The 23,417-nt window shown below is 37.9% G+C and overlaps 1 protein-coding gene across 5 annotated transcripts in view; it reads left to right on the plus strand.

Annotated features, from left to right (window-relative positions):
• UBE2Q2 (ubiquitin conjugating enzyme E2 Q2) overlaps positions 1 to 23,417 on the plus strand; it is a 61,642-nt gene that overhangs the window by 26,149 nt on the left and 12,076 nt on the right. For all 5 annotated transcript variants that reach the window (XM_060401710.1, XM_004017823.5, XM_012098644.4 and 2 more), the window contains 4 exons: positions 2,738 to 2,822; positions 4,189 to 4,249; positions 5,007 to 5,097; positions 14,157 to 14,215. In XM_060401710.1, coding sequence (XP_060257693.1) covers positions 2,738 to 2,822; positions 4,189 to 4,249; positions 5,007 to 5,097; positions 14,157 to 14,215 — 296 coding nt within the window. The remainder of the gene's footprint in view (positions 1 to 2,737; positions 2,823 to 4,188; positions 4,250 to 5,006; positions 5,098 to 14,156; positions 14,216 to 23,417) is intronic.

The following is a 23,417-nucleotide window of genomic DNA, read 5'->3' on the forward strand; positions in this document are numbered from 1 at the left end:
ACCCTGTTCATCTGCTTTTCTACTCTGTTCATCTGAAATCAGTTACTGTCCAACCTGCTTATCCTGTTTTCTCTCTTTACACTTTTCCTATGGGATCTGTAAATTTAAATTCAGTCTCTCCTACAAAGTATAATTCAAATTCTCTCTTCTTCATGAAGCTGGCATCTGGTTTGTTCTGCCATGACAGAACCAAATGTAACATTTTCTTTTGACTTAACATCTTTTATATGAAGCAGCATGGTAACAAACACAGCTGTGTGGCTTCAGTTTCCCAACTCTATAACATGGACATTATGTACCGTTTAGATGATTTTTGTAAATAATAAAGGAGAATGATGTATATAAATGTTCAATGTAGAGAAATATCAAATGAAAGTCTAGCTCTCCATCTCAACACTTAACTGTTTACCTACTGCCTTTCTGTTAAAGCTGTTTATCAACCCCATGAAATCTGAGAACCAGTTCTTTTGTCCTGAGCACAGATTCTCAAACACAGGGAGTAAATTGTTGTGCAAGGAGATGAGAAGTGTTGTAAATAGGAAGATGACTCTCATGTCGTCAGTCTTACTTACTGTACTAATGTAACTGGCAGATCTTTCTTTAGAGAGCAAAGAAATTTAGCCAAGTCTTTACCTTGATTATTAAATAAATACAAGCTTGTGGTATTCCAGTTAAAGATATTCACTCTTGCTTTCTATATCTTGTGATTGCATCCAGTTTGTGTGTTATAGTCAGACAGCTACAAATTTTTGAATACTATCACATGACACATTCTAAGTCCTTTAAACTTTTTATATGCCTTTGCATTTAATTTTCATAACCACTGTGTGAAATATTCTTCCTACTCTACAGATGTGAAACTGGGGTTTTAACTCATCAAATAACGTAGCCAGATTTTCTACCTCACCTTAAAGTGTAGTGCAGTTTTTAAGGTGCAGCATTTAAAATTTTACACAGATGTTCAGAACAGTCTTTTGGACTCTGTGGGAGAGGGCGAAGGTGGGATGATTTGGGAGAATGGCATTGAAACATATGTAATATCATATGTGAAATGAATTGCCAGTCCAGGTTTGATGCATGATACAGGATGCTCAGAGCTGGTGCACTGGGATGACCCAGAGGGATGATATGGGGAGGGAGGTGGGAGGGGGAGTTCAGAATGGGGAACATGTGTATACCTGTGGCAGATTCATGTTGATGTATGGCAAAACCAATACAATATTGTGAAGTAATTAGCCTCCAGTGAAATAAATTTATATTAAAAAAATAAAATAATAAAATTTTACAAGGTCAGGTTTTCTTTTCTGTTTTTTAATTCAGAAGACATTCTAAATATTTTTCTTATGATAAATAGTTCTATTCGTATTCAGTCTTAGGATAAGATACTGGTGCCTTTTAATCTTCAGAGAAGTTGGAACACTGAAAAGTACTGAAACCAGTTGTATGTATGTGGACATGTTTCTCTATTTCTTAATATGTAAACTATAGATTATTAGTATATTATTCTTGATTATAAGGAAACTGCTTTAGTTAATGTATCATGTTGAGGGTCTTCTAGTAATTTTCAAAAATGCATGGAACCCCTACACATCTATTAAAATGGCCAAAATCTGGAGCACTGGCAATACCAAATGACTGGTGAGGATATGGAGCAACAGGAAACTTTTCTGATTGCTGATAGGAAAATAATGTCTGGCAGATTCTTTAAAAGCTAAACATATTCTTACCATACAATCCAGCAGTTGAGCTCCTTGGTATTTGCCCAAATAAACTGAAAGGTTATGTCCACACAAAAACCTGCACATAGATGTTTATAGCAGCTTTGTTCATAATTGCCAAAGCTTCGAAGCAACCAAGATCATCTTTGGTAGGAGAGCAAATAAACTGTAATACATCCAGGCAGTGGAATATTAATCCCTGATAGAAAAAAAGTAATGAGTTGTCAAGACAAGACATAGGTGTGGAGGAACCTTAAATCCATGTTACAGGTGAAAGGAGCCGATCTGAAAAGGTTGCAGACTGTGTTTCAATTACATGGCATTCTGGAAAAGGCAAAACTATGGAGACAGTAAAAAGATCCGTGGTTGCCAGCCATTGGGGGATGGGGTGGGGTTACTAGGTGAAGTGCTGAGGACTTTTTGGGCAATGAAAATACTTTGTATGTCACTGTAACATGTGGATGTATGTCATTATACGTTTGTCCAGATCCACAGAACGTACAGCACCAAAAGTGAACCAAAGATGGTGTGATGATGTGTCCAAATAGGTTTATAAGTTGTAAGAAGTATGCCCCTGAAGGATGCTTGATAATGAGGGTGACTATTGATTGTGAGGGGCAGTTATATAGGAAATCTCTGTACTGTCCTCTTAACTTTGCTGTGAACATGAAACTTCCCACCCCAGTAAAACCACAGAAAAGAAAATAAATTTTTAAAAAATTGATGAATTTGAAATAGACCCTTATTAGTTCTAGGCTATTGAAGTGGTTGTGGTGATCTGGACATAAATTAGTCTTTTTTTTTCAGATGACAAATAGTAAATGAATCAGACCTGTTCCAAATTTGTATTCCTGTTGCAACTTTATGATCATTGATTTAATTTTTTTGACTTCTTAAAATGTTAAGTGGTGATCCATTTTTACAGTCTCATCGTGAACATTCATTTCAGGTTCAGATACCTTAAATCTTTAGTTGTTTGAATCAATAAATCCTGGTAAACAGCAAGTTTTATGTTTCAGGGTGCAGTGTCTGGGTCTGTACAAGCTTCAGATAGACTTATGAAAGAGCTCAGGGACATATACAGATCACAGAGTTATAAAACAGGTAAGGACCTCTGGATCTCTGCTGTTGTCCTTATGCCTAAAGTTTTCAGATATAATATAACTTCATTTCTCATAGTATAACTGGACAGAAACAGAAATGTGTATTAACTTTATTTTAGGAATGTGAAATGCAAATGCAAATTTAAGTAACCAAAAGATGTAGGGGATAAAATAGGATGAGTTCACTTATTGTTTGGATTTTTAGAAATTGTTTTTATGGACACATTTTTTGTCTTCTTGTTGATAGGGATTAATTCATAGGATTTTTATCTTCTGGGAAAGGTACAGGAAATATCTGCTTTAGAAAGTAAATAAGATGAATATGTTTTATTGTACAAAGAACTATTGCCAAGTTAATTTATGTTTTTTATTCCTTTTTTGAAATGACAAACTCATATACATAATTAACTGTTATAGAGAGAGTTAAAATAGGTTTTTTTAAAAAATTATAGTTTGACTTAAGAGTTCTTTCTTAACCAATAAGACTTAAATATTGTGGAACCTCCATAACCGATGTAAAATTCCCACATGCTATTGCAGAGAGTCTAACAGTATTGTATAAGATAAAGAGCCAAACTTTACTTTCTTTGAAAAAAGTAGCATTATAATTCATTCAGAATTTTTCAGAGTGATCAAATCTAAATCATTAGAGCTTACTTAAAAACAATCAGCCTCTCCCCTTTATAGAACAAGATAAGTCAAACTTGTTTCTGAGATTATTACAAGTTTTGGTGTTCTAACAGTTCTTATAAGAAGTCTGAAAGTTTGTGTGTAGAAACCTAATAATGTTTAATATTTGAATACTATTTATACCGAAATGTTAAATCATCACATGTTTGTTACGGCATTATTTTGTAGTAACAAAAAATTAAACTAATAACCAGATATATGGTGAACTTAATTAAATCACGGCTTATCCATAAAGTAAATTACTGTAGAATTATTTTAAAAATTGACAATAAATTTCTATATGCTACACTGGAAAAATGCCCCCTGAAAGATTATAAAACTATGTTAGAGGGATTTCATTTTAATAGAAATGTTTGTATATGCATAGGGGAAAAGTCTTAAGTACATGTGGTTTTGCATAATCTTTTTTTTCCTTTTGCAGTGAATGGTAAACAGTTTCTCAACCCCACAGTCCTCTTCATGATGACTTTAGTTATCTGTCTATTTAGGGTATAAGATACTCTGTTCCAGCACAAGAATTATTACATTACAGCTTAGTTGTTATGTTTTAACAGCAGAATTTCTTGCTTTTGTTGGCTATATAGTGTGTACATTTACAGCAGAGCAATAGTTATAAGATCAAGTGCAACAGTTATAAGATAAGTGAAGAGTAACTAACGTGCCCTATATCATTACAGGGATTTATTCAGTGGAACTCATAAATGACAGTTTATATGACTGGCATGTTAAACTGCAGAAGTAAGTGCTTTTTTATGCTAACACACTCTTTTTAATGGTAGACTGTCACAATGAGATTTCCTCCCTGCTTAATTTGGTACCTATTTACTATGGCTTTTACTTAGAATTTTAGATCCTGTTTGTATAGAAGTAGTTCTTAGGTTGTTAAAATGAGCTGTTTCTTGGGCTTAATAAGTAAAATGAGAAAGCAGGAGGAGAAAAAGAAGGGCCAGCTGTGAGAGAAAGTGTTTCATGGAGTTAGTGAGATAATTAGGAACTATACAAACAAACGTGTATAAATAACTTGATGAGTTAGTATCCATTGTGTACTCGAAGTAAGAAATGAGGAGATCTTTATATAAACAATTTTAGATAAATTTAGGTTTTGTTAGTGATTTCACTTGTCCTTGGTAAATTTCTCTCATTGACCCCTTTGTCTAATAATATAGTTTGAGAGAAGCAGATTAAATTTTTGAGTTCTTGAGAAGACTATGTACATATGACTCTTTCCTTTAGGATAACTGCCAACTTTGAATGAGAGAATAGATTTAGAATGCTGTGGTCTCTTCTCTGGACATTTTTGTCTCAAGGAACTGGAGACTATAGTAATTTGTTTTTCTAGGGACCATAGAGCAACTTTAGACTTTCTCTGTTTGAAACTTGCCCCAGGGGCTCTGTTGTTAGCTTCTGGAATGGTTCATTTTTGAAGTTAGTGAGGAGAAAACATCTGACCTTTTTGTTTGAACTGGTTTTTTTGTTGTTGTTTTGTAATTCTCAGGGTGGATCCTGATAGTCCTTTGCACAGTGATCTTCAGATTTTAAAAGAAAAAGAAGGCATAGAATATATTTTGCTTAACTTCTCTTTTAAGGTAAGAAAAATTGTAAGGGGACTACATATGCTTCTAATGCAACATATATTTGTACAATTGCTTTGGAAAACTATTTGGTATAATTTGGAAAAGTAGAAGATACTTATACCCTATGGTCCAGGAATTCTCCTTCTAGATATACAGTCTGCAAGAAATGAGTACTTAGATGTGCTGGGAGACAACACAAGAATGTTCAAAGCAGCATTGTTTATAATAGGCTCAAATAAAAATAACCTAAGTGTCTCCCAGTAAAATTGAGAACTGTGGTATTCATAAAACGGAATAGAGCTATGTACAACAAGATAGATGAATCTTGAACACAGTTTGAGCAGAAAGCAGATCCAGAAACGTGTTCTGTATAGTTTCATTTATATAGAGCTCAAAAATAGGTAAAACTAAATTGTTTAGGGCATGCATTCTCATTGGAGGCAGGTCTCTCTCCTTCCTTGCTCCCCACTCCACACCCAGTGCAGTGAAAATTGGTCCTTGGAGTGAAAAAGGCTTAGATGTTAGGAAGGTCTAGCAGTTCAAGGGGCCATAGTATGTATATACATACACACTATGTCTGAGGTGTTAAAATTTGGTGAGGGAGCAGGACAGGGAGGAATTAGGAAAAAAAATACTCTAAAAAGGCTTGTTAGTGGGACAGAAATGAAAAGAAGGCTGAGAAACATTGATGGATTCATACTTGGAAATGAAGAAGCGAGTACCATACAGTTAAGATAGCAAGTACGTCTAGGTGAGAGGAGGGAGCTGTGAACTGAAAGGGACATCTGGGGGCTTCTTGGATACTGGCTATTGTCTGTTTCTTGACCAGGGTGGTGGTTGTGTGGATACAGTTTCATGCTAATGTGTAACAGTATACCTATATACTTTTCTAAATTTATGTGTTGTATTTAACAACTTTTTTTTCCAAGTTGCAAAAAAACAAAAGTTAAGAATAGCAATGGAATCTAGATAAAATGAATTGATTTACTATGGACTCTAGATAAGTGTAATGGTTTTAAGCCTTTGTTTAAAAACACTATGAATCATTTCTAAGGGATTATGTTTTAATTATTTGGAGCTGGTTTTTGACTTGTTCTCTGAAATTGAGAAATTGTGTAACAGCTGTCTTGCAGATAAACTATTTTTTTTCTATTTCAGTTAGGCTTCAGTGCATTTTAGTGTGATAGAACAAACAGCAGTCCTCAACTTTTTGGCACCAGGGATGGGTTTCATGGAAGACAGTTTTGCCGCAGATTGGGTCGGGAGGTGGTTTGGGGATGATTTAAGTGTGTTACATTTATTATGTTGTTCTATTATTATTACATCAGCTCCACCTCAGATCATCAGACATTAGATCTCAGAGGCTGGGGACCCCTGCTATAGAAGGCTTGAGGACGTGAGGCATCCAAAATGTAATCCCTGTTCTTTAAGGACCTGTCGTCTTTGGAGAGAAATCTGTGATGAAAACTGTAGGGCTTTGGAGATCATGATGGAGAGTCTGGGAGCTTACCTTTATGTAGTAAAAAGCTAGCAGGGGTTTTTAGGCAGGGGTATGATTGATCTGTTTGGCTTTTTATTTTGTTTTTAAAAAACAGTTAGTATGCCATCAGCATCAGAGTAGGGTTTGGATAAGACAGAGTAGACTTCTGGGAGACAAGCTGGGGGCATTGATTTTAGTCTGGGAGAGAGTAACGAAGGTTAGTAGTGTAGGAATAGGTGACAGTAGATGAGTACGGCTTCCCTGGTGGCTCAGCTGGTGAAGAATCTGCCTGCAATGCGGGACACCTGGGTTTGATCCCTGGGTTGGGAAGATCTCCTGGAGGAGGGAAAGGCTACCCACTCCAGTATTCTGGCCTGGAGAATTCTGTGGACTGTATAGTCCACAGGGTTGCAAAGAGTTGGACACGACTGAGTGACTTTCACTACCATTAGATGAAAATGAGATGTTTTGAAGGAAGAAAAGACATGAAAGGATACTTTTACACTTGCGAAAAGGAGTAATGTTCTGAAAGCTGCTTACTTAGTGTTTGTGTGTGTATATTCTTGTTTGGGCATATATCCTCATTTATGATTGAACTTTCTTCAAATAACCCAAATGTCAAAGTCACTATTTTCCCACAGCTTTGTTATTGTAGAAATTATTGAGGCTATCAGCTGGGTTATACCTTCCTAGAGAGTGAATCTGGCATATATTTACTGATTCATGTGGTGCAAAGAACCTAGGAATGTATCTTTTAAAAAATGCAAATTTTAATTTTATTTATTTTTGGCCACTCTGTGTGGCTTGTGGGATCCTACTTCCCTGACAAGGAATCAAACTCTGGCCCTTGACAGTGAAAGCATGAAGTCCCAACCACTGGACTGCCAAGGAATTCCTCTATGTAAATTATTTTTAACTTGAAATCTAAATAATTAAACCATATGCCCAACACCAAGCTTAAGAAATAGAACCGTATCAGTATCTTTGAAGCCCAATGCAGGCCACTCCCCTCCCACATTCTCCTTCCAGACATATCTTTAAAGGAATATGAAATCTTGACCAGGAAACTGAGACTTGTGACTGCGGTTAGTGTTTTCACTATATTTTCTTGCTCTAGATGGAACTTCAGGGAGGACAATCTGGGAGGTAAATAAATGGCTGAGATTCTGTTGGATTTGTGTTTCTGGACCATGGTTTCTGATACCAGAAGGAAGGGCCTTTGCTAGGGTTGAAGTATTTAAGAGACCTGGGAAGGTTAAGATTGCCCTGAGCTAACTGCCCTTGTGAAGAGGACCTTAAACTCAGTTGCCAAGTTATAAATCTCAATTCATGGATTTTGGAGGATAGCAGATACGACTCAGAAAGAAGGATCCACAGAAGGAGCATGAATAGTATTTGAGGCCTTGACTGCCCACGGTGACCCCTTGAGGGTCCTGAAGAATAAGAAAATGAAACTGGAGATGCAGTGTGACACCAGGTTGGGAAGGGGCAGGGGCCGGAGGGTTGCCCTATAGATTGGTCAGCAGCTTGGTTAGGAAGTGGCGGTCTGGCTTTTCCGGCCACGTGTGAATTACGGAGTTGAACTCTGAGGTAGTACTTTAAAAAGAGTTTGTTTAGACAAATCTGGGTTCATCTAGAGAATCGCAGCTGGGATTAGAGATTCCGTGCCATGTCCTAAGATGGTGGGATTGTACATGTGGAGAGGAGAACATGGGGGTTTGTGATAGCTTGTCTTCAACTGTTTCAAGGACTGGGGATGTAGAAGGATTAGTTTGATTTTGTTTTTGATGAACACAAGGCATGGTGATTAAATTAGTAAGTCAGACTGTAAAGCGATGGTTTTCAACTCAGTATAAGGAAGTGATTTGTAACTATTTAGAGCCATTCAATGATGTAGTCATTCAAAAATAGAATGTTCCTCATCGTTAAGAATAGCTTGGAAGGCCTAGACAGTTTATTTGGAAATCAGAAAACTGTGTGAGATCACTGTAAACTCTGATCTTCTTAGTTTCTGAGTTAATACATCACAGTAACTCGCATGTGTATATTTTTGTTTTTGTTTTAGATACACGGCATGACTCACAGGATTTTAGTTCCCCCGCCAGGGATTGAACCTGGCAGTGAAAGTGTGGAGTCCTAACTGCTGGACTGCCTGGGAATTCCCTCTCATATATCTGTTTTAACAGAAACCTTCTTCTCTTGCCCCCAGTGCCTGTACCTACCCTCCCCCACCCCGACACCTTATTTCTGTAAAATTTTGGTTACTGAGTTCCAAGGTACAGAGTCTATGGAATAGAATCCCTAGGTTTTGATAGAGTAGTTAATCTGGGCATTACTTAAAGTGAAGGGAATCCTCACTGTCACATAATCAATTCAGAGAGGTTTGTAGTCACTCATATGGAATCACACATTCAACAATCTAAAATACAGGAAATTCAATCAAGTTGTGCTTTACCAAACTTTGCATCTATGCCTTTCTTTATTGTAGAAAAAAGGTGAGCTACTTATTCGGAACTAGATTATAATAACTGTCATTAAGTTGGTTTCTTGTGTGGATAGATTTCTTCTTTTTCTGCCTTACAATAGATAGCTAAGATTACCTGTTTTAGCCATCAGAAGTATGTTTTTTTTTTTTAATCTCCCTCTCCTATTAGGATTTAGTTTTCATAGTTTATATGTTCCTCAGGGTCTTGCTCAAGGATGGGCAGAGGTAGGGAGTTAAACACTGTATTTTTGTATTCTTAGAAATAAACACTGTTATTTTTCTGTTTTTTAGAAGTAAACATTGAATTTTTGTGTTCTTAGAAATAACTGGATGAGACAAATGTTTGTTTAGCTCCTTACCTGCGGATTGATTTTTGATTTAAGGGGCAATAGTTGTTGACTAATTCTTTTTTATTTGAACATAGCAATTGGAGGTAACTTCTCTTAGCCTTCCTGACATCTCTTCACGGGAGGCAGTATGCTGTTACCTTGTTCCTGTGTTGTAGTGGCTGGGACCTCTTTTGGACTCATCTGACACTGACATTCTGTCAGAGGCCAAGACCTCTGACACCCTGAGGCTACCTCAGCTACAGTCTTAAGTTCACTGAGAGAAAAAGTTTTGTTCTGGAAACCTCAGTTTCCAGGACTGAAAATTTGAAAGAATTGTGCAGCCTGAGAATTAACTAAGATTCTTTTCTCTTATTTTGCCTTCTTTATATGTTTATCAAGCCTGATCTTTGCCAAAGCGATCATCTGTTGACATTTAATGTTGTTATTGCTATTTGAGTCTCAATCTAGTGTCTCATTCGATTTGTCCTTGAACCATCTCTTTCTTTCTCATTTCATTCAGATTTTTAAGAAATCACTCTAGTTTCCCCACCTCTGTTAGCATGGTGCTGTTCGTCCCTTTACTCTTCTTTACTGCCTTACAATTGGAATGCATATCCTTAGCTTGTCCACATGTGATATGTATTTGTTAGTGTTTTTCTTTTTCCTTGTCAACACAGAGATCTTAGAACATGTACTCTGTGCTCTTGTTGTCATTCCTTTTAGTTCTATGTTTATCTTATACATGTAAACCCTTATACACCACTGTTACATAACTCATCAGTGTCCATGTGGGCCTGTGGGTGTATTAGCTCTCTTCATGGTCTTTATTCTCCATGTTTCCATCTAGGACCTTCCTCTTGCTTGAAGAATATCCATTTTTGTTTCCTTTAGAGTGGGTCTGCTTATAGGAAAATGTTTTTATTTGGACTTCATTTTTGGAAAGTATTTTCATTTGGTATAGAATTTTAGGTTGGAAATTTCCTTTCTTTCATTGCCTCAAAGATGTCGTTCCTCTATTATAGCTTCCATTGTTTCTCTTGAAGTATTTACAGTGGGTAAATCTTATGAAATCTTTAATCATTTTTGGAAAATTCTCAGACATTATCTCTTCAAATATTACTTCTATCACATTCTCTCTTCTTCTAGGACTCTATGTATATGATTAGCCTTTTCAATTTATTTTCCTATATCTTGCTTATTATCTGTATTTTCCACTTTTTTCTCTCCCTTGGCTTCATTTGGGATGTTTTCTGACTTATTTTTCCAGTATACTGAATTTCTCTTCCAGGTCTCCATGGTAGTTAAACTCATCCATCAAGTTATTAATTTCAGTTATTTATTTCTAAGCTTCAGAATTTCTATGTAGTTCATTTTTATAATTTTATTTTTCTGCCAGGGTTTTCAGTCTTGTTTTTTCTTGCACATATTTGGCTTCAGTTCAGTTCAGTCACTCAGTCGTGTCCAACTCTTTGCAACCCCATGAATCGCAGCACAGCAAGCCTCCCTGTCCATCACCAACTCCCGGAGTCCACCCAAACTCATGTCCATTGAGCTGGTGATGCCATCCAGCCATCTCATCCTCTGTCTTCCCCTTCTCCTCCTGCCTTCAATCTTTCCCAGCATCAGGGTCTTTTCAGATGAATCAGTTCTTTGCATCAGGTGGCCAAAGTATTGGAGTTTCAGCTTCAACAACAGTCCTTCCAGTGAACACTCAGGACTGATCTCCTTTAGGATCGACTGGTTGGATCTCCTTGCAGTCCAAGGGACTCCCAAGAGTCTTCCCCAACACCCTAATTCAAAAGCATCAATTCTTTGGTGCTCAGCTTTCTTTGTAGTACAACTCTCACATCCATATGTGACCATTGGAAAAACCATAGCTTTGACTATATGGACCTTTGTTGGCAAAGTAATGTCTCTACTTTCTAATATGCTGTCTAGGTTGGTCATAACATTCCTTCCAAGGAGTAAGCGTCTTTTAATTTCATGGCTGCAGTCACCATCTGCAGTGATTTTGGAGCCCCCCAAAATAAAGTATGTCACTGTTTCCACTGTTGCCCCATCTGTTTGTCTTGAAGTAATGGGACTGGATGCTGTGATCTTAGTTTTCTCAGTGTTGAGCTTTAAGCCAACTTTTTCACTCTCCTCTTTCTCACTTCCTTCTCAGTTCTTCTTCCCTTTCTGCCATAAGGGTGGTGTCTTCTGCATATCTGAGGTTATTGATATTTCTCCTGGCAATCTTGATTCCAGCTTGTGCTTCATCCAGCCCAGCGTTTCTCATGATATAAGTACTCTGCATATAAGTTAAATAAGCACGGTGACAATATATAGCCTTGACTTCCTCCTTTTCCTATTTGGAACCAGTCTGTTGTTCCATGTTCAGTTCTAACTGTTGCTTCCTGATCTTCATACAGATTTCTCAAGAGGTAGGTCAGGTGGTCTGCTATTCCCATCTCTTTCAGAATTTTCTACAGTTTGTTGTGATCCACAGTCAAAGGCTTTGGTGTAAAGCAGGAGTAGGTGTTCTTCTGGAACCCTCTTGCTTTTTCAATGATTCTGCAGATGTTGGCAGTTTAATCTCTGGTACCTCTGCCTTTTCTAAATCCAGCTTGAACATCTGGAAGTTCACAGTTCACTTATTGTTGAAGCCTGGCTTGGAGAATTGTGAGCATTACTTTACTAAGCATGTGCAATTTTGAGTGCAATTTTGTGGTAGTTTGGACTTTCTTTGGCATTTCCTTTCTTTGGGATTAGAATGAAAACTGACCTTTTCTGGTCCTGTGGCCACTGCTGAGTTTTTCCAAATTTACTGGCATATTGAGTGCAGCACTTTCACAGCATCATCTTTCAGGATTTGAAATAGCTCAACTGGAATTCATCACCTCCACTAGCTTTGTTCATAGTGATGCTTCCTAAGGCCCACTTGACTTCACATTCCAGAATGTCTGGCTCTAGTGAGTGATCACACCATCGTGATCATCTGGGTCCTGAAGATCTTTTTTGTACAGTTCTTCTGTGTATTCTTGCCACCTCTTCTTAATATCTTCTGCTTCTGTTAGGCCCATACCATTTCTGTCCTTTATTGTGTCCATTTTTGTGTGAAATGTTCCCTTGGTATCTCTAATTTTCTTGAAGAAATCCCTAGACTTTTGCATTCTATTGTTTTCCTCTGTTTCTTTGCACTGATCACTGTGGAAGGCTTTCTCATCTCTCCTTGCTATTGTTTGGAACTCTGCATTCAAAAGGGTATATCTTTCCTTTTCTCTTTTGTTTTTCGCTTCTCTTCTTTTCTCAGCTATTTGTATGGCCTTCCAAGAGAGCCATTTTGCTTTTTTTGCATTTCTTGGGGGATGGTCTTGATCCCTGTTTCCTGTACAATGTCACGAACCTTCGTCCACAGTTCATCAGGCACTCTGTCCATCAGATCTAGTCCCTTAAATCTTAAATCTGCTGTATAATCATAAGGGATTTGATTTAGGTCATACCTGAATGATCTAGTAGTTTTCCCTACTTTCTTCAATTTAAGTCTGAATTTGGCAATAAGGAGTTCATGATCTGAGCCATAGTCAGCTCCCAGTCTTGTTTTTACTCACTGTATAGAGTTTCTCCACCTTTGGCTGCAAAGAATATAATCAGTCTGATTTCAGTGTTGACCATCTGGTGATGTCCATGTGTAGAGTCTTCTCTTGTGTTGTTGGAAGAGGGTGTTTTTTATGATCAGTGTGTTCTCTTGGCAAAACTCTACGAGCCTTTGCTCTGCTTCATTCTGTACTCCAAGACCAAATTTGCCTGTTACTCCAGGTGTTTCTTGACTTCCTATTTATTCCAGTCCCTTAAAATGAAAAGGACATCTTTTTTGGGTGTTAGTTCTAAAAGGTCTTGTAGGTCTTCATGGAACCATTCAACTTCAGCTTCTTCGGCATTCCTGGTTGGGGCATAGCTTGGATTACTGTGATACTGAATATTCAGCTTAGTTATTTTAAAATCTGTGTCAGATAATGCTTATCTTGACACCTTGTAGTTTTGTCTGTCATTTTCTGATAATGCTGTCTTTAAGTCTCATGTGACTGGTTATTTTTGGTGATAGATGTTATATATGAATGATAAGAGAGCTAATTTGAAGCCTTGGATGCTAGTCCTCTACATAGAAGATGTATGTCTGCCCATCAGGTAGTTGGGCATTGTAACCCAGGATCCCTGAATCCCAAATGGCAGTGAGATGATATAAAGATGGGCTTTGTTCTCTACCTTTTCAAACTACTACCTGTGTAGTTTGTGGTTTGTCTTTCAGGGTCCCAAGCTAACGTGTACTATAGCAACTTGTAAGGAGTCTTGTTTTTCTCAGCTTCTTAACCTCTTATCTTCCTCTCCTCCAGTTGAAAGAAAATCCAAACAGGGAAAAAACAGCTGCACTCTGAGGTTCCCTTTTCCTGATCTTAGCTCTGTAGTTGTACATTTGTCTACCTTTTCTAGTTCATAGCCAGAGGATTGATCCAAATTACCTAGTCCATCATTATTGGAATGGTTTCTTTATATAGTTCTCTTGCAGGTGGGAACCTCTTTCTGTATTTCATAATTTTGCAAATATACTGTTCTGTTTGGGCCTGATCTTCATTTTTATTTGGTTTTCATTTCATTTTGGGGGACTATTTTTACATTTATGACTCTCATTCATCATTAGATAATAAATGTATGCATTCTTTATAGATTATTTTAAAATCGTCTAAATATACAGTATTAAGGATATTCTTAAAATTAAACTTGCTTATTTGTTTTTTAGGATAACTTTCCGTTTGATCCTCCATTTGTTCGAGTGGTATTACCTGTTCTCTCAGGAGGGTAAGTTTAAGTGATTATTTTCTTTGATAGTATACATCAGAATCATTTGGAGGGCTAGTCAAATGCCAGGAGGCCTAGAATGCTAAACTTTACCTCAAAGTTTCTGATTCAGTAGGACTTGTTATGGGGCCTGCTGCTGCTGCTGCTGCTAAGTCGCTTCAGTCGTGTCCGACTCTTTGTGACCCCATAGACAGCAGCCCACCAGGCTCCCCCGTCCCTGGGATTCTCCAGGCAAGAACACTGGAGTGGGTTGCCATTTCCTTCTCCAATGCATGAAACTGAAAAGTGAAAGTGAAGTCACTCAGTCGTGTCCGACTCTTAGCAACCCCACGGACTGCAGCCCACCAGGCTCCTCCGTCCATGGGATTTTCCAGGCAAGAGTACAGGAGTGGGGTGCCGTTGCCTTCTCCATGAGGCCTGAGAATTTCCATATCTAAGATAGTTTCAGGTGAAGCTGGTGTTTCAGGCTGGGAACCATAATTTAAGCATCACTGGCATAAATCATTATGTTTATAGGGGTTTTTAAATGACCCCTATGTGTATATATTTCACCTTAAAAAATCAGAATGTTTTTAAAATGTAAGTTGTGATTGAGGGTTTAGAGAAAGTTAGGATTAAGTGATTCCCACATGCCCATGATGCGAGGAATAATCACAGGAAATCTCACGGGCCTATTGAGCTGGTCATTGATTTTCTAAGGAGGTGGTCTCAGTTTGGTAGAATCAAATGGTAATTGCCTGGCATCTTTTATTGAAATTTGTATTTTTTTGTGTGTGTGTGATTAGAAGTCATATGAATGATGGGGAAAGGATCAGAATTTTTACCTAGGTTAGTTGTGGAAGGTTCTATAGATCCTTGAAGTAAGAGGAGTTAAACTAGTTTGAGAATTGTGATATGCTCAGCTGATCAAGTCCACTCTGAAACAATCATATTATGGTAATTAAAATCTAAAAATATCCAATCCTTTGATTATTTCTATGCTTGATATAGTAATAGTCTCATTTAGATTAAAACAATATGGGTGGCTATAAATGATTAAGGAAAATATTTGGAAACTTTTTGCAAATTCAGGATAAATATATAAAAAATGTTTTTGTAAAATTATTTTGAAATCTGATGTAAACTTCACTAGCATAGATTTTTTTCATATTCTGTTGTGGAAAAAATTCCCTAGAGTTTATGGTCTTAGTAGTTTACCATCTTGTGGAGATAATTAAATTATAAATAATGCCATTTCCAGTTTTTAAATCTGCTATGTATTTTCTCTTCATTGATTACTTTTACCAAATGGGGTTATTTTCCCATTATTCAAATAAATAACTAGAATAAGAAGTCAGTTTGTGACTTATCCAAATAAACCTTTTATCTTCTAATAAAATGTTTTTTCCATTATACCAAAGGGCAGCAATAACAAAAGATTAGAAGCATTGAGTATTCAGTTGATTTGTCAGGTGTTAAGTATGGACTTAAGTTCTCTGACCTTAAAGGGAAAGGAGATTGCTTCTGGCAATAGTGATCTGGGAAGACTTGGACAAGGAGGTGGGATCTCAGCTAGATCTTGAAGTATTTGGTGGGGTTTGGTCAACTTATGGAGGTTGAAGGAAAATTGTCTATATAGGTGAAAAGTAAACACAATCACACATTTAGGAAAGAGCATAGTGTATTCAGTTTTATCAGAACAGTTTGAGCTATATAGCACATGAGGGGTAGAGTTCCTATAGAAAAATTATAGGAAATTGTGTTGACAATAGCTTATAATTATATAGGAGCATGAATTGGTGAGCAAACTATTACCCATGGACATTTAATTTATTTTTCTTAGACTGGTTCAGAAATAGGGAAATAACAGTAAAAAGAATGTCTTAGAAAGCTAAATCTGTTGACAGTAGAAAATACTACAGGACAAATTATATTCACAAAGTCTGGAAGAATGCAAGGCTAGTTAAGAGCTGATGCCACTGTCGTAGGGTAAAGTGATAACAACCTGAGCTGTTACAATAGTGATGGGAATGGAAAGATGAATGAAGGATGAGGGTGATTTGAGGCAAAATCAATATGACTTGATCTTCACAGTCTCAACTATTAAGTAAAAAGTAAGAATTATTGACTGACATGGGAAGAACTAAAAAGTATGAAGCCTGATAGAACAGCTTGTGATCTGACTCAGGCTAATGCTTAATTAAACACTGTGACTCTGGACAGATTATTGAACAGTTTTTGTTCCAGATATTTTATATCCCATATCTCCTAGCTACTTCCTTATTTGTTTCTTGTCAAAAAATTTTTTAAACATAACAGCTTCATTGTGATATAATTCACATATGATAAAACTCACCCTTTTGAAGGGTACAGTTCAGTGGTATAGTATACTCAGTTGTGTAACCATTACCATTAATTTAAAGATGCTTTTATCACCTTCCAGAAGAAACTCTGTACCTATTAGCAATCACTTCTCATTCCTCTCTCCTATCCCTCCACCCACTAGCAACTACTAATTCTTATCTCTATGGATTTGCGTATTCTGGACATTTTCATTTAAGGAAGCAAACAAATTACACGCTTTTGGGATTGGCTTCTGTCACTTAGAATTTTTCAAGGTGCGTCCATGTTGCAGCATGTATCAGTAGCTCATTCCATTGTATTTATCCGTGGACACTTGTCTCCACCTTTTGGCTGTTAGGAATAATGCTGTGAACTTTCACAGACAGGTTTCGGTGTGCGCATCTTCATTTCTGTAGCACACATACCTATGAGAGGAGTCACCAGGTCCTTTGGTAATAACTTTTTAACTTTTTATGAAGTGCCACACTTTTCCCAAGTGGCTGCACCATTTACATTCCCACAAGCAGTGTGTATGTAACCAACTCTCTTCATTTCCTTCCTGTTCACTTTTCAGCCCCATGTAATTCGGCATTAGCTGTTACTGTTCCTCCCAGACTGATATTTCCAATAGGGACTTCGGTAAATCCAGAAGTATGTTTTCAGGTTCTGTCATACCTGATTATTAGATTTCTCAGCAACACCGAAACATTTTCCCCTTGGTTTCTGATTGCCTCTTCTCAGTCTCTTTTTGCTGGGAATTCCTGTTCCTTAACTTCTACCTGTTGGAGTTCTTTAGAATTTGGTACTAGGTCCTTTCTCTTTTCTTTTCTCTTCATTCCTTTGCCTTAAAAAAAATTTTTTTTCCCCATGGAGTTAATTGTATGGTTGCACACAGTTGTAAGAAATTAGAGATACTTTGTACGCTTTGCCTAGTTTCCCTATGGTACAATTTTTGCAAAGCTGTATAGTATAGTATTATGAAACAGTGATATAGAGACAGGGATACAGTATATAGTGCTTATGCAGATTTTCCCAGTTTTATGTATAACTCATATATATCCCTGGTGGCTCAGATGGTAAAGAATTTGCCTGCAGTGTGAGAGACCTGGGCTTGATCCCTGGGTTGGGAAGATTCCCTGGAGGAGGGCACTGGCAACCCACTCCAGTATTCCTACCTGGAGAATGCCCATGGACAGATGAACTTGGTGGCTACAGTCTGTGGTGTCGAAAAGAGTCGGACATGACTGAGCAACTTGAGCACAGCACAGCACATACGTGTGTAGGGCTTCCCTGGTGGCTTAACGCTCTAGAATCTGCCTGCAGTGAGGGAGATGTGGGTTCAGTCCCTGGGGCAGGACAATCCCCTGGAGGAGGGCATGGCAACCCACTCCAGTATTCTTGCCTGGAGAATTCCCATGCACAGAGGAGCCTGATAGGCTACAGTTCACAGGGTCGCAAAGAGTCGGACACGACTGAAGCAACTTAGCGTGCATGCATGCATATGTGTGTCTTGAATTTTATATTGAGTAGATTTGTGTATGCAACACAGCAGTCAAGGTGCTGTGCAGTTCCAACACCACACGGATCCTTTTTGTTGCCCCTTGAAACTAGACCCATTTTCCTCTAATGCCTCTCATTCCTTAACTCCTGGTAACCACTCATCTAGCCTGCATTCCTAATATTTTGTCATTATAAAAAAAGTTACATAAATGAAATCTTAAAGTTTTGTATTGTAACCTTTGGGGATTAGCTGGTTTTTTGTTTTTTACTCATAATTCCCTGGAGAGTCATCTAAGTGTCTGACTGGTTTGTTCCTTTTTATTGCTAAGTAGTATTCCATGGTGCCCCATGTACCACAGTTTGTTTAACCAGTAACTCACTGAAGGACCTCTAGACTGATTTCAGTGTGAAGAGTATTACAAGTAAAGCTGCTATGAATACTTGTATACAGTGTGTGTGTATATGTGTGTGAACGAATGTGAATGTATTGTCCTTTGTCTGGGATTCAGGTTTAGGAATGCAATTGCTAGGTCATAGAACCCCATGGACAGAGGGACCTGGCCAGCTCCAGTTCATAGGGTCACCCAGAGTCGGACACGACTGAGCAACATTGCATGCACTCGCAGTCACTGCATATTGAGTTTTAAAAGAAACCACCACACTGTTTTCCAGAATGGCTTTACCATTTTGCATTCCTATCAAGAATGTGTGAGTGATCCACTTTCTCCACATCCTCGCCAGCACTTGGTGATATCATTTGTTTTTATTTTAACCATTCTGTTAGCTGTGCGGTGATGTCTCATTGTGGTTTTAACTTGCACTTCCCTAATGAATATTCCTCAGTGTTGAGCATCTTTCATGTGCCTATTTGACAACTTTATGTTCTCTTCAAAGAGATATTTGTTCGTGTCTTTTGCCAGTTTTCTAATTGGATTGTTCTTTTGTTGAATTTTGAAAGTTTTTAAGATGCATTCTGCACAGTAATCCTTTGGATGTGTGCTTTTTTAGTTTCTTCGCCTGGTAGGCTGCAGCCCATGAGGTCGCTAAGAGCTGGACACGACTGAGCGACTTCACTTTGACTTTTCCCTTTCATGCATTGGAAAAGGAAATGGCAACCCACTCCAGTGTTCTTGCCTGGAGAATCCTAGGGACAGGGGAGCCTGGTGGGCTGCCATCTCTGGGGTCGCACAGAGTCAGACATGACTGAAGCGACTTAGCAGCAGCAGCAGTTTTTAGCTTAGTTTTATCTTAACAGAATCTTTTGTAGAACAGAATATTTTAGCTTTGAAGTAAAATTATGCCTTTGGTATGAAGTCTAAGAACTCTGCCTAGTCCTAGATCCCAAAGATTTTTCTTCTATTTTTGTTCCTCAGGGTTTTACAGTTTACATTTTACAGATATGTCTATGAATCATTTTGAATTAATTTTTGTATAAGGTATGAGGTTTAGATCATAGATTTTTACCTAATGTCCAATTGCTCTTGTGTGGTTTGTTGAAAAAGCTCCATGGCTTTTAAAATATTTCTGTGTGCCAGTGACTCCTAGGCTTGTCTCACACATCCCTATGTCTTTGGTGTTTCCAGTATTCTTCTGCTTTACTGACACCTCTACTCGAATGTCTCTTACACAGGCCTTCAGGACAAAACTTGAGCCCATCTGTTTTTCAGCCCCCTTTCCCCAGTCTTCCTTATCTCACTTAGTGAACCTAGAGTCATTGTGTATATCTCGTCTTTTTCTCATGTTCCTTTGTTTCTCCACTTTAAAGGGTTTTCAGATCCAATAGTTTCCAGTTTTGTTGCTACCACCATCAGTTCTCACTTGGATCACTTCAGAGAATTTCTGATCAGCCTCACTCATAAAGCTCTTTAGAGTGAGCTTTTACAGATTTGTTCTGATTGTTGCTCCTCTGCTTAAACACATCCCATGTCTTCCCGCTGCTGCTGCAGGTTGATGTCCTTACCTATTCCATATACTTTCTGTCAGCTTGCCCTTGCTTGCCTCTTCAGTCCTCTTGTTTCCACCCACACTTCAATTCCTGCAAGTCTCAGCTTGTGTGTTTCACTCGTAGGTATATTATTCCTGACCACCAGATTTAGAATAAGGCTTCTGGTTTTTCCGTCTCACAGAACTTTGGGACCCCCTCCACTACTTTATTGTTCACTTAACATCTAATCTTTACTATATTGCAAAATCATGAAGGCAAGTCGTATCAGTTTTCTTCATTGTATATTCTTATGTCTGCCTCAGTTTTTAGCATGCATACATACTATTACTATACATGCAATAAATATTTGTAAATGAATGAACGAGATAAGAAAATATAGTAACTTAGCAGGTCAGTTCAGTTCATTTGCTTAGTCGTGTCTGACTCTGTGACCCCATGGACTGCCCCACGCCAGGCTTCCCTGTCCATCACCAACTCCCGGAGCTTGCTCAAACTCATGTCCATCTAGTCGGTGATAATACCATCCAACCATCTCATCCTCTGTCATCCCCTTCTCCTCCTGCCTTCAATCTTTCCCAGCATCAGGGTCTTTTCAAATGAGTCAGTTCTTCATGTCAGGTGGTCAAAGTATTGGAGTTTCAGCTTCAGCATTAGTCCTTCCAATATTCAGGACTGATTCAATATTAGTTCTTCTAATATTCAGTCCATCCTGTAGGATAGTTTGATCTCCTTGCAGTCGAAGGGATTCTCAAGTCTTCTCCAACACCACAGTTCAAAAGCATCAATTCTTAGGTGCTCAGCTTTCTTTATAGTCCAACTCTCACATCCATACATGACTGCTGGAAAAACTGTAGCTTTGACTATATGGACCTTTGTTGGCAAAGTAATGTCTCTGCTTTTTAATATGCTGTCTAGATTGGTCATAGCTTTTCTTCCAAGGAGCAAGCATCTTTTAATTTCATGGCTGCAGTCACCATCTGCAGTGATTTGGGAGCCCAAGGAAATAAAGTCTGTCACTGTTTCCATTGTTTCCCCATCTATTTGCCATGAAGTGATGAGACCGGATGCCATGATCTTCATTTTTTGAATGTTGAGGTTTAAGCCAACTTTTTCACTCTTCTCTTTACTTTCATCAAGAGGCTCTTTAATTCTTCACTTTCTGCCATAAGGGTGGTGTCATCTCCATATCTGAGGTTATTGATATTTCTCCCAACAATCTTGATTTCAGCTTGTGCTTCATCCAGCCAGGCATTTCACATGATGTACTCTGCATGTAAGTTAAATAAGCGGGGTGACAGTATACAGCCTTGGCATATTCTTTTCCCAGTGTGGAACCAGCCTGTTGTTCCATGTCCAGTTCTAACTGTTGCTTCCTGACCCGCATACAGATTTCTCAGGAGGCAGGTAAAGTGGTATGGTATTCCCGTCTCTTTTAAGTTTTTTTTTTTTTTTCTTTTAAGTATTTTTGACAGCTTGTTGTGATCCACACAGTCAAAGGCTTTGGCATAGTCAATAACGAAGAAGTAGTAAATGTTTTTCTGAAACTCTCTTGCTTTTTTGATGATCCAGCAGGTGTTGGCAATTTGATCTCTGGTTCCTCTGCCTTTTCTAAAGCCAGCTTGAACATCTGGAAGTTCAGGGCTCATGTACTGTTGAAGCCTGGCTTGGAGAATTTTGAGTATTACTGTGCTAGCGTGTGAGATGAGTGCAATTGTGTGGTAGTTTGAACATTGTTTGGCATTGCCTTTCTTTGGAATTGGAATGAAAACTGACCTTTTCCAGTCCTGTGGCCACTGCTGAGTTTTCCAAATTTGCTGGCATATTGAGTGCAGCACTTTCACAGCATCATCTTTTAGGATTTGAAATAGCTTAACTGGAACTCCATCACCTCCAGGAGCTTTGTTCGAAGTGATGCTTCCTAAGGCCAACTTGACTTCACATTCCAGGATGTCTGGCTCTAAGTGAGTGATCACACCATTGTGGTTATTTGGGTCATGAAGATCTTTTTTGTATAGTTTTTCTGTGTTTTCTTGCCACCTCTTCTTACTATCTTCTGCTTTTGTTGGGTCCATACCTTTCCTATCCTTTATTGTGCCCATCTTTGCATGAAATGTTCCCTTGGTATCTCTCATTTTCTTGAAGAGATTCTTTAGTTTTTCCTATTCTGTTATTTTCCTTTATTTCTTTGCAGTGATCACTGAGGAAGGCGTTCTTATGTCTCCTTACTATTCTTTGGAACTCTGCATTCAAATGGGTATATCTTTCCTTTGCTTTTAGCTTTATAGCTTTATTATAGTAAGTTAGCAAGATGTAGGCAAATACAGTAAATAGGCAGTTTAGGGTAGTATACAATTTCCAATCCACTGGTGTTTTATGAGCTACTTTACTGAGCCATCACAACTTGGCTGCCTTTCTTGCTTGGTCCAGGGTAAAATGTAGTGAGAATCAGAAAGATTATTTGACGGTAGTACAATACATTATTAGAGAGCTCTTTGTAAGCAACTAAAGATGCTTTATTGGCTGATATAATAGGAGGTATTGTTTGTGTCCCAGTCATTCACAAAGAGAATACTTCTACTTCTATATGACCATGGGTTTTTTGTCTGTATTGAGGGAACATTATTTTAAGAATCTGGTTTTAAATGCCAGAACTTTATTGCTCTTTTAGGGCTCGGTTCTTATCCATGGCCCCTTTCCTTACCTCAACAAAGGGAAAGATCATGACTGTTTTATGTCGGCTGATAAACCTGCCTTTTTAAAAAATTTATTTTTAATTGGAGGATAACTGCTTTAGAGTATTGTGTTGGAAGCCTGCCTTTTTTTTTTTTAAGTGATCATTATCAAGAATTTGACTTAATATAAAATTTTATTTCTCATCTGTTTTTTGGATCCTTGCAAGAATCAGTGTTGCATGAATTGTGGTATTTGTTGTCCACTTAAGTACTGGTATCTGTTGTCCCCTCATAGCAATTAAGTGATCATCCTAGATTGTGGGTGGGGAGGTTAGCTGGCAAACATTCTTGCAAGAACCTCCTAGTAAAACAAAAATTTTATAAACTAATGCCTGAAGAGGCTGAACTTAGGATAGTGTATGCTATATAACTTTGGCAACTGAAAAAATTTTTAAGTTGAAAATGTTACTGTGCCCATGTATGTGGCATTTTATCTGTAAATGACCCTTAGATTATTTTTTTTTCCTAGTATCCTTGCATTGTCTCAGTATTCTGCAGGAGCTCTTTGTTTGGACCCTAAGAGCAATAAGAGCTTAGAACACATACTGATAAAATGATACAAGACAAAAGTAGAATTGACTTTTTTTCATGTGTAAATACTGCTGGTGGTATATATATTAAAGAGAAATTTAGTAATTGTATATACTAAGGAAAGTTTATTATGCACTAATATATGCTTAGCTCACTTTTTGTATAGGTACTA

This window comes from Ovis aries, chromosome 18 (genome assembly GCF_016772045.2).
Source record: "Ovis aries strain OAR_USU_Benz2616 breed Rambouillet chromosome 18, ARS-UI_Ramb_v3.0, whole genome shotgun sequence".
Taxonomy (NCBI): domain Eukaryota; kingdom Metazoa; phylum Chordata; class Mammalia; order Artiodactyla; family Bovidae; genus Ovis; species Ovis aries.